The sequence below is a fragment of the Lampetra planeri genome, chromosome 19 (assembly GCF_965212315.1).
Source record: "Lampetra planeri chromosome 19, kcLamPlan1.2.h2, whole genome shotgun sequence".
In the NCBI taxonomy this organism is placed as follows: Eukaryota; Metazoa; Chordata; class Hyperoartia; order Petromyzontiformes; family Petromyzontidae; genus Lampetra; species Lampetra planeri.
The window spans coordinates 3876641-3888733 of NC_136125.1; the positions used below are offsets into that span (position 1 = coordinate 3876641).

Sequence of the window (12093 nt, forward strand, 5' to 3'; positions counted from 1 at the left end):
AAATCGTGGGATAATTGGTTTGCTTAAAGTGGACTTGAGTTGGTATTTTCTTGGGTGGGTAGAAGCTTGTCACAGAGTGGTCAACACACAAACAAAATATCGCACGTTAAATCCTGGTTGTGAATCCACCCAGCCTATTCCATCCTTTCTCGAGAGTCACTGAAGGCACCAGTATTCCGAGACATCTGCAAGTTGCTAGGTGGGAGTCATGTTCACCACTAAATCTTGGAATGTGCAAGTGGTAGCATTAATTAAACTTCGAGAGGCATAGCTCCGTTGTTTTAAAAGACATTGTACTTTCCGCAGATAACTGTTGTGACATTACCGCACTCTATGATAGCTGGCGCCAAACTGTGCCACACCCCCTTCCGCGTGGCCTTGTGGGAGCCTCGGTATGTCTTCTCACCTGAAGGTGGACTGATATAATTATTTTATTTTAGTTTTTCGTCCGATTTCGTTCCAGAAAAAATGATGATGTACACTTACGTCATCGGAATGGGAAAGGGTTAACGGACTCGTCCCGCCATAGCAATGTGACATGTCCGTGACCTGCTCAGGGTGCAGCCAATGGAGATTATCAGCAAACAACCAATCTTTTGAGCATGGAGATACTTGATCACTTGTTCTATTTAAAGTTCAACTTGTTTATCAGTACCGTATAGAACGCTACAGTCATGAGTTAATTCATTTCAAGCATGCTAAATGAATGTTAAGTTGTAAATAAAAGGAACATTAATCAACGTCTCGCCTGGTTCCACTTGCCCCCGCACAGCCGAGTTAGATAATTCACAAGTGCGAAAGGGTGTTTGTCTTTCCTGCTTTAGCAGTTCAGCAGTAATTTAAAACAGCTCATGTAATTTATAACCATGTATCCTGTTTTATCAGATCCATTTACTGGCTTCCAACCCACCTGCATAATGCCCCCTCATTAGCTTCATAAGGCTCGAATACTTAGCTCCTACTTGCCCATCTTTGTCGCAAAGCTAATTTAATACTATCAAGAAGCTTTTGAAAAAGGCCAAATAATAGTTAAGAGCGCAGAATGAGTCGTTTAAGCCTGTCATTCAAGCACGAGGTTCCTCTGTTCCAGATTGTATAGGTCGTGGCTTTATTAGCATTGGCCATCCAATAAAATGCTGCTCAGGCTCATTTGATTACACCTAAGTATTTGACAATGTTTTTCGAATTTAACACGTAGTAGACTTTTGTGACCAATATTATCCATAAGAGGGTTTTTTTTGGTTAGATTGCTTCAATATAAATGTGTTGTACTCGAATTGTAAAGTATTGTGGGTTTGCTCTCCAACACACCGGTGTGCTGAACTAGTAACTAATTGGCATGTTTTGTTTTCGTGATAAATCTTACTAATCGGCTGTGTCGAGTGGTACTATGGTTATTCAAATTAATACTTTTCTATTCAATTTGTGTTATTAATGAAGCCAATTCATATCCCAAAAAAGTGTTTCGATGCTCAAATATGTATTGGGCATTACTTTCCTCCTATGGTGCTCCTGAGAGAGTGGTGGGAATGCCATCGTCCTATGGCAGAGATCAATCTTAGTCTTTATAAATATCATTAATGGCAACCCACAGAGTGGTATTCGTTTTCATAAACCCTCGACTTGGATTTCAATTTGTGGCTTTCCTCTTAAAAGGCAAGAGCTTCAAACCAAAGTGCCACCTGTCCAGGCAGCCAAGGCAATTAGTGATTCTTCATCAGGTATCTCAGTGTGCGGAGCACGAAGCCAACCACTTAGATCCTGGGTTCGAATCCAGGTATACATCTACAGTAGAATTAAACTGGATTCTCAAATGTGATTAGTTAATGGTCTTGGTCCAGTCATGAATGACTGCACGAAAATACCATCATATTTAATTTGGTTTTTCACTGAATATGGTGAAGTTCCAGTTCAGGTTGACTGTCAAACAACGAACGTAACAGTCGAACCATGTGCCCCTCCTAGTGTCGATATGTGGATCTATGTTCTACGATGTCTCCTCTTGCAGGGATGGTCTCTAACACCCGGGGCGGCAGACTGCTCCTTGACAGTTCTCAATGTATACTTTGTCTGAGGACGTGATGCTGGCAGCATTACTCGTATGAAATAAATAAAAAAGGCAAATTATAAAAATATACTTATCGCTGTGCATGTGTTGTTATTCCCCCCCACCCTCCCCCATATATATTTCAGAGCACTTTCAAGTTCAAATCCGAGAGCGACATCCTGCTGGCTGAGCATCACAAGCAGGTGCTGTACGACGGCAAGCTGGCCAGCAGCATCGTGTTCACCTACAACCCCACGGCCACCGACGCTCAGCTCTGCCTGGAGTCATCCCCTCGGGACAACGCCTCCATCTTCGTGCACTCCCCCCACGCGCTCATGCTGCAGGTGAGCAACCGTGTGGCCGCTCCAGAGGCTATTTGCCTGCCGTGCCGTGAAATGTAAAGTTCGGCTTCGTTTTGTTTCGGCGCGGGTGAGATCTCAAAAGGGGTCGGCATGGTCTCGTCTTGTAAGAGCGACCTGGGGTGTTGGTGGTCTGCCAGCAGTGGGCCATGATTGCTGCGTACTGTGTAATCCCAATCGAGAGATTTGCGGGTCATTCTAGAATTTGGCACATTTGTGGACCCTGACACCGGAACACGGTGGCCTACTCTTGTGAATGACATCACCAGGAGTTTTAACGTCCACTGTGAAGTGAAGTGGACGGTGCGTAGCACCATCACGGTGATTCCACCCGCAGCAATCACCAGGGCGGCTGCTGGAATCGAACCGTCAACCTCTGCAACAAACGGCGACTGCGCTGCCGCTGGGCTGTGTCACCGAGCCTGATTCATAACGAAAGATGCCCTATCATTGCCATCGATGATCCCGAAGATTGTTGCGTTTCTTTCTGCAAAACTGCCATTCTTCCATTGTTCTCCTTGTCATTTTTTCGATTTTTTTTTAAAAATACATTCCTGTATTTGTCAAGAACTTGTTGGTAGCCTTGTGTATATACTACCATTCAGTCAGTTAATAAAATGTATTTTGGAATCCATGTCCGATGCACATCTAACTGGAGCACAACACAAAAAACGCAGTCCATTGATACGGGGCTTTTGAAAAATGGACTTAAACCTCTGTCACATGGTTGAACTGTCTCCTGTTTTCGGATAATCTGGCGAGGCAATCACCCAGAAAATAATACGTGGTGGGAAGCACAAAAGCAATGATATGAGAGATTATAGCAGAGAGAAATGAAGACCAACCAGCAGAAGGATGCAGTGAATTGATATTTCTCACAGGTGTCACCTTTTCACACGTGGAATTATGTAATTCTCTTGATTGCTCGCTTATATCTGAATGCTCCTGCACTGCACAATTGCACATGATTAAATAGAAAGCCGTGGTTTGCGTTTTCAGTCATTTTCCTGACTGTCCAATGCATTCATCTCACCATATGATTGCTGCAGGCTCCAAAAATAATGTAAAAAATATATATTTTGAATCTGCCTCCTGGTAATTTCCACTCATCTTCCTAATCAGCGAATTGTAGGTACTTCACTCGTCTGCATTATGCCAGACGAGATTCACGAGATACCAGTTCACCTCTTCTCCATAACACTAAAAGATTGGGGCTCTCACCCCGCATGTCATCGTGCCAACAGGACGTCTTCGCCTGGATCATTGAGCAGAGTGCAGCTCCATGCACTCATAAACAGCATTTCTAACCATGGTTCAAAGATACAAGTTTGACATACATATAAATAATGTTATACCATTAACTGGACATTATGGATTGTGATTTGTCCACCCATGGCCCTGAAACAGTGGTGGAATTTCCACATGCCTTTGACAAGAGGCAGTTTTTTTTTTCTTTCTTAATATGAACCTTATGACAGGACCCCGGGGACCCGAATAAACGGAAGTCAAAATCGAAATTAATTAATTTATTTTTGGCGACTCCATCCCACCACGCACATAAACGCCGCGACCCACCTGGCGCGGATCATTCTGTTGTCATGTCCAAGCGCAGCGACGACAGATGCACAGAAGAGCTGAACAAGCGAATGCACTCCATGCTCGCGTGTCTTGCCTGTACAGGATGTCAAGGCCATCATCACCTACTCGATCCACAGCGCCATCCACTCCATTGGTGGAGTACAGGTCCTCTTCCCACTCTTCGCTCAGCTCGACTACCGGCAGCACAGCGAGGAGCACACGGACACCACAGTCTGGTGAGCGCCACACACCACGTGTGCGTATGTACGTTGAACTTCTTTCGCACCGTACGTCGCCAAATCGTGCTGATCGGAGGTGCAGGGGAAGGACAGCAAACGAAACAAGTGGACATTTAGGTGGGAGCGTGGTCGGATCAGGGTGGATAATGTCCGTGTCGAAACACCGAGTCACATTTCTCACCCTGGAATTGTAGATCCGTCTATAGCAAATATGTAAAGCACAAAGTTTGGCTGAGATTGGAATAGAACTGCCATTTGGAGTTGAGCGGTCATATTGGCGACAGAGTCCAGTGGAAAGTCTTCCACCTGCTTTACGATTTAACGTTCAGCGACCCGCGACAATTTCTCTCTCATCGTCGTTCTGTTTCCTCATTGTTGCTTTGCTGCCGCTGCTTCTTTCATAGTCGTTTTTTAAGAGATGTGTGCCTTGATTCTGCCTTTGACTTCTCCGACGTGATCTGCACATTGATGCGTCTCGTACACAGTGCACGCAGCTGCATCACTTCAGTGTCTCACCTTTCATTCCTCGCACAGCACATCATTAATTTGAGAAATGTGTCGGCTCTCAATTGCCATCCTTACCCGAGTTCTCTTTGTTGTGTGGGGGTCGCTAGCCCCCGAGATCCCTCCCTCGATAATGCTAACGGCCGGGCTAACATCATCAATCGCCCCCCCGCTGCTAAGCGAACCGCTGCTAGGCTCCTCACCCATGGTGTGGGAGCCGTCGCCCGAGGATTCCCCTCCACCGCGGGTCCGTGTAGCAGGCATGGTCAATTACGTACGCGCACACCCACACACAGCTCTGCGCGGCACTCACTCAACCCTGACCACTCACGCTAGGATCGCGCACCTGTAGTACACACGTCGTGAACGTGCGCGCACCCACATACAGCTCCACACGCGACACCCACTCTTTCGCCGCTCTGCGCCGCGCTGGCCGCTCACGTTACGATCGCGCACCTGGGGCACGCCGATTACGCACGCCGAGAGCTTACGCAAGTAACGAACACACGCAATCTCGCACCAAGCTAACAGCTTCACTGCGCACCGCGGTTCCGCACACGCGAGCGGGGCGCACGCCGACACGACGACTCGTCCCCTCCCGCACTCGCGCGTGCACGTCAACACAAGTATCGTACAAGGACGATTCTCCTCTCACACGGCTGCGTAGTCACGCCAACACACAAAAGTGCTCCCCCCGGGCGTTAACCCACACACCTCCGTACCCGCACAATCTTACAGAGACCACGGCCTTTACGCATACAACGACCACACACCCGCGAATGCAGTGCACGCTAATACCACGTTCAAAAACACCCAACAACACGGTTTTGTTACTACGCTCGAGATTTTATTAGCCCTACCTGGAACTAGATGTTAAGATCAGTGTGAGTCGACGAGGCTGGCCTATCCTACTTCCCCTGGACCTATTCCCTATTTATCGTTCACGAAATACTTTTACCTCCTTACTCACGGTTTGAGGCACTCGACGTTCCGTGGGTTTTCCTCGCTGCTTGCCTCGACACGTCGCACGTAAGTCCGGAGGGCAGAGCTGGGGGCCGTCTTGGACGCTGGCTTCTCGGAGTAAGAGAGCGATTTCCCCTTTGCGCCCCCCTATTTATCCTCTCTACCTCAAAGGGATGCTGCGCTGAACAATCGGCTCGTGCACCTCGAGCCCGCGCACGGCGGTTCCGGGCGCTTTTGATATGCTAATCAGTGAGCGGCGTTGGCGGCGTACATCCTAATTACTCCCTTACCCTTCCTAACAATGGGGCCTGCGCGCTCAAGCGTAATGATCCCAACACTCCATGACTATGCGCAAGAGCCCCTGCGGTCCCGCTATTCATGCTGTCCCCTCCCTCCTCCGTCTGTCTCGTCGACCCGTGGGGGTGTGTGTGAGGGGAAATGCGCCTCAACCGCGGTGGCCGAATGCCCCACGCCGCGACCACACCATATTAAGGCTGGTCGCAGCGCCGCGGCGCAACGTAGCACGGGGGAGGTCGTCCAATTCCCTGATCGCCGGAAACCGTGAGAGAAGGGTTTCTCGGATAAAAACCGGTCGATCAGGTGACCTTCCCTTCCAGCTCTATGGGGGGGGGGAATGCGTGCGGGTGTGTGCTTATGTGAGGGGGGTGATGGGGGGCAGTGCGGTGGGGGAAGCCGGGCGGCTCCCTGGCTCGGCAGAGCAGCCCCGTCGCTGTGGCACCACATAGCCCCCCGGGGTGCCAGTCCCCGTCCCGGGTTGACTGGAGCACCTCGCCTGGGTTGCCCCCACGAGGTATCGCCGCGGGGTCCGCGGGATTCGCCCGGCCCTTGTGGCTGGCCTCGGGGGTGGCGGCTCCGTCTCCTGGGGCTCCGGCGGTGGTCTCCTCCTCCATTCCAACAGCTCCCCTCTGCCCCTGGCACCTGCGGGCTGGGGAACAAACTCAGAGGCGGTGGGGTTTAAGGGTCGCCGTCCTCGTCGCCCCCGGCCCCGCACGGGGCCCCTCGGAGCCCGGGGCTCCGTGGGGCCCATATACTGCGCAAGGCCCCCGGGCACGGGGGGTGGGGGGACCCCGGGGTTTCAGGGTACTTGGCCGGCGGGGCTCCCCCCCTCGGGGGCTGCTCGCCACGGCTTCAGTCGTCGGATGTTGACCACCATCTCCCGGCCCCTCTCACCGTCCATGGTGAGATCTGCCGTCTCACAATCCAGGGTCCTCGCCAGTAGGTGGTCAGCTTCCCCACCTGTCCGGCACCGACGCGGGGAGTGTACAGCCACACCTCGGAGCCCGCAGTGTAGAAGGGGGGCTCCATACGGGGTCGGGCGCTCTGCTCTTGCCGCTGGTGCGCGGCCTCTCCGTGCGGGTAGGCTCGGCCCCTGGTCCCTCACAGGGTCTCCAGCAAGTGCTCCACGGGGTGGCTCCCTTCCTCCCGTTGCGGCGGAGGGACACCAAACAGCAGATCTGCGGGCAGGCGAGACTCGCGACCAAACATCATTAGGAATGGGGTCTGTCCTGTGGATGTGTGAACGGCGGTGGTGTAGGCGAACAAGGCATAGGGGAGGTGTTCGTCCCAGTCCTGTTGATTCGCGGCCGCCATGCATTTAAGCTTCCCGGCCAGAGTCTGGTTCATCCTCTCTACCATCCCGTTCGCCTGGGGGTGATACGCTGTGGTTCGGTCCTTCTGGATCCCGAACTCTCGGCACAGCGCCTGGAATAGTTCGGCCTCGAATTCACTACCCTGGTCGGTAATGACTCGTTCGGGGATCCCGCACTTAAGTACGTAGTTTTCCACGAAGGCCCGGGCCACTACGAGGGCTGTTTTATCCGGGATAGCCACCGCCACGGGGGTAGCGGGTGAAGTACTCCACCGCTACGAGAATATATCGGTTGCCCCGGTGGGATCGTGGAAAGGGCCCCTGCAGGTCGATTCCGACCAACTGATTCGTCCGACTGACTCGGAACGGCCCCAGGGGTACCTGGTACCTCGCCGGCTTTTGCCCACACTGCTGACAGGCCCGGCAGCCCTGCACCCAGGCGGCCACATCTTGCGCCAATTTAGGCCAGAGATACTGGCGACGCAGAGTCTCCCGGGTGCGCCGTTCCCCATCATGGCCCCCGAGCGGGTGGTCGTGTACCAGTCGTAGTAGTTGGGGTCGCACATGGGCGGGAACGCAGATGCACCCCGGCTGCCCAGCGTCGGCCAGTTCCCTCACCACCCCGTTTTCTACACACAACCGGGCATACAAACCGCTCCAGGGCCCTGGTAGTGCATCCTTCCTCTCTCGCAGTGCCGCCTCCACCGCCGCCAGATCCGGATCCCGCTGCTGGGTTTGTCGCAGCTGCTCGTCGTCCAAGCCCGGGAAGGCGCAGCCGACATCCTCTTGGATCCGCCCGGTTGGGGTGGGATGATCCGTCTGTCCCCGGGCTCCTTCTGCAGGGGTTCCTGCGGCGCACACTGCACTCTCTCTCGGGGGGGGGAGTTTAGTTTCCGCGCGCTCCTTGGGTTCTGCTGCCTGGCGGCAGCGTCCCCCCGTGAAGCACGGGCAGGCGTCTCCCTCCCTCGTCTCAGCGCGCACCGCGGGCCGTCTTGACAAGGCGTCCGCGTTCGCGTGTGTCCGCCCCGCTCGGTACTCGATCTGCAGGTTGTACTCCTGCAGCTGCGCCAGCCATCGAGCCATCTGCCCCCGCGGTTCCTTGAATGTAAGGAGGAACTGCAGTGCATAATGATCGGTGCGCACACGACATTTCCTGCCGTACAAGTACGGTCGGAACTGTTTACACGCGAAAATTACAGCATACAGTTCCTGACGGGTTACACAATAGTTCAGCTCGGCCCCGCTCAGGGTCCGACTGGCGTACGCGATGACCCGCTCCGTCCCACCCTGCACTTGCGACAGCACCGCGCCCAGCCCACTGCTGCAGGCGTCAGTGTCCAAAATAAAATCGGTGGTGAAATCTGGGAAAGCCAAGGTGGGGGTGTGGGTGAGGTGGTCTTTGAGTATGGTGAAAGCCGTCTGGCAGGCCTCCGACCACTGATAGGGGTTCTTAGGGGAGGTGAGTTGGGTGAGGGGGCGTGCAATCTCACTGAATCCCTTTACAAATCGACGGTAATAAGTGGCGAGTCCCAAGAATGACCTGATCTCCGTCAGGTTCCTCGGCCGCGGCCAATCCACTACGGCACGCACCTTCTCGGGATCGGTGCTCACCCCTGCCTCGCTGACTCGGTGTCCGAGGTACCCCACCTCGCGTTGCGCAATGTAACACTTACGTGGCTTGAGCTTGAGATGGGCTGCTCGCAGTCGCTGGAATACTTCCCGCAGCCTGGACCAGTGTTCGGACAGCGACCTACTGAACACTATTACGTCGTCCAGGTAAATCAGGCACTGTTCCCACTGCAAGCCCCGCATCACCAACTCCATCAACCGCTGGAACGTCGCGGGCGCGTTAGTGAGTCCGAACGGCAACACTCGAAACTCAAACAGGCCCATCGGGGTGGTGAATGCTGTTTTTGGCCGATCCTCCTCCGTCATCTCCACCTGCCAGTAACCGGACGCCAGATCGAGGGTGGAAAAATACCGCGCTCCTGCGAGACTGTCGAAGGTGTCGTCGATGCGTGGGATGGGAAAAGCGTCTCCGAGCGTGACTGCATTTAGTTTACGGTAATCGACGCAGAACCGGGTTGACCCATCCTTTTTCGTTACTAGTACCACTGGGGCTGACCAGGGGCTCGCGGAGGGCTGGATTATGTTATCGCGTAGCATATCCGTGACTGCCTCTTTGATCTGGGTCCGTTCAGGCGCGCCCACTCGGTATGCGGGGAGTTTGATGGGTCGGGCTGCACCTGTGTCAATTTGGTGCTTGACCAGGTCGGTCCGGCCCACGTCCGAATCGTGCTCACTGAACACGTCGGCGTACTCCCGCAATAACCCGCGCAGCTGATCGGCCTCCCCCTTAGGTAAGGCTGCCCAAGGCACATGTAACGCATCCTGCAGGGGAACAATCTCGGCTCGGGGGGTCGGGCCAACCCGCCAGGCCAGATCCTGGCTGTCCTCGGGGCGGCCAGGGTCCTCCGCCCAGAGTGCGAACACCGAGTCGTTCGAGTGGCGAGCGTGCAGGGGGTGTACGGTGGCTACCGGGGTGCGTCGTCGTATCATTGCCGGGGTACTGTGTGGGTTAAACACACGTATAAACAGCCGGCCCCCATCTGCGTTTACCAGTGTGGCTGACCCTACCACCCCGTATCGCGATGCCAACTCTGGGTGAGGAGTCAGCATTACCTCGCCCGATGGTCGGTGGGTTGGGTCGGTGGAGAGGGTTGCCACTGGCACCAGCATCTCGGCGAGAGGCCCGATGGTGACGGCCGACACCAGCGTAGCGGCCACGGGTGTGAAGCGTGGGCGATTCGGCTCCTGTCCTAGGAACGGAATCCGCTCCCCGCTGCCCTCCACCGTAGCGCATCGTTGCCGGGGCTGTACGTTAAGTCCCAACTTTTCCAGGAGGTCCGTTCCTGCAATGCACTTGTGGCACAACACACTCGAAACGTAGAATTCCTGTGTGCACACCTGGTTTCCTAGACGGACCTCGAGGGAGACCTTCCCCAGCAACCCCATCCCGGCTCCGCTTGCCGTGTGCAGCGCGCGATCCGGGGCCTGCAGGCAGCCCACGTCCACCCCGAGCATGCTGCAGTGCGCGGCGCTCATGAGAGAGGCCACGGCGCCCGTGTCCAACAGGATCCGGGTGCGCTGCCCGTTCACCTGGCCTTCCACCAGCGACGTGGCTCCCGTTATCCCTGCCACCAGCTCCCGCAGCCAATCGCCCGAGGTCCCTGCGCCCTTGGGTGTTGTCGTTGTAACCTGTTTATGGATCACTCGCTCGCCATTATTATTACAGCTGGTTTGGGTCGGGTCTACGTCGATTTCATCCCCCGGTGGTCCCCTCTCTAGGGGGGGCTTAGTGTTTGACCTATGCATCGGCCTCGCACGGGCGAGCCGAGGGCAGTCCCTCATGAGATGCCCTCGACGGTCGCACACATAACACGTCCTGGGAGGGGTGGCGGCTCTGTGGCGAACTTTCTGCCCACTCCCTCCTCCCCCCGTGCGCTGTTGCTCATACTCTGCTTCTAGTCGGGCTATCCTTCCAGTTAGCCCTCCTACCGTGGAGTCTAGGTCCCCCATTTCGGATCGGATGGTCTCAACGGAGGATTGCAGTTGGGTCATATTTTTATTCGTTTCCTCGCGTACCTGGGTTATCCTCTCACCTACCTGGTTTACCTTGTTGTCTATCTGGGTTACCTGGCCGGAGACATCCTTTATACCCGTTTGTATACCGGCAACCCATCCCGGGGTTGTCTCGCGGGACACTGGAGGCTCTCTTTCCCGGCCCCTTACCGTCCTCGCGAGCTCCTGTTCCTCCTCCTCGTCTTCCGAGAGCAGGCTCGCAATGGCGCGCTCTCGTCCCAGTCCCCGGAGCTGCGCGCGTTCGCTGTGAATTCTTTCACACTTACGTGCGCGCTCGACAAGGGCGTTAAAGGGAAGACGTGGGCAGCTCACGTCTGGCTGCCACCACGCCGTGCGAGACAGGTACCTCTGGATTTTCTCGGCGGCCAGTTCCTCAATAACATCAGTTGCGTACCCCGGGCGTGCGATCTTTGTTAACTCGCGCACATCCTCGGCGTAATCACGTAGATCTTCGCCAGGTTGGCGACGGCGCGCCTCTAAGGCCGATTTTGCTTCCTCCTCGTCACGCGTGCCAAAACGCTGATCGAGTCGGCGCATCAGCTCCTCTAGCTGTGTCTGTGCGCTCGCGGGTAACGCTTCTACAAAATCGGCTGCCCGCCCATCAAGATTCATATTAAGTTGACGTACTGCCTGCGCGTCCGTCCATCCATTAATTTCCTTGGCCCCTAAGAGATTGCGGGCGAATGCCTTCCACGAAGGGGCCCCCCGGCCGGTAAATATTAGTCTTATTTTAGCGTGAGGTAACGCGGGGGTCCATCCCACTTCTGACACCAATTTGTGGGGGTCGCTAGCCCCCGAGATCCCTCCCTCGATAATGCTAACGGCCGGGCTAACATCATCAATCGCCCCCCCGCTGCTAAGCGAACCGCTGCTAGGCTCCTCACCCATGGTGTGGGAGCCGTCGCCCGAGGATTCCCCTCCACCGCGGGTCCGCGTAGCAGGCATGGTCAATTACGTACGCGCACACCCACACACAGCTCTGCGCGGCACTCACTCAACCCTGACCACTCACGCTAGGATCGCGCACCTGTAGTACACACGTCGTGAACGTGCGCGCACCCACATACAGCTCCACACGCGACACCCACTCTTTCGCCGCTCTGCGCCGCGCTGGCCGCTCACGTTACGATCGCGCACCTGGGGCACGCCGAT

The 12093-nt window shown here is 55.0% G+C and overlaps 1 protein-coding gene across 1 annotated transcript in view; it reads left to right on the forward strand.

The window, feature by feature from the left end:
* Positions 1–12093, forward strand: part of LOC144723968 (neurobeachin-like) — a 518054-nt gene that overhangs the window by 251346 nt on the left and 254615 nt on the right. Inside the window, exons 9-10 of the mRNA XM_078602770.1 lie at positions 2194–2391; positions 4087–4220. Of these exons, the coding sequence (XP_078458896.1) occupies positions 2194–2391; positions 4087–4220 (332 nt within the window). The remainder of the gene's footprint in view (positions 1–2193; positions 2392–4086; positions 4221–12093) is intronic.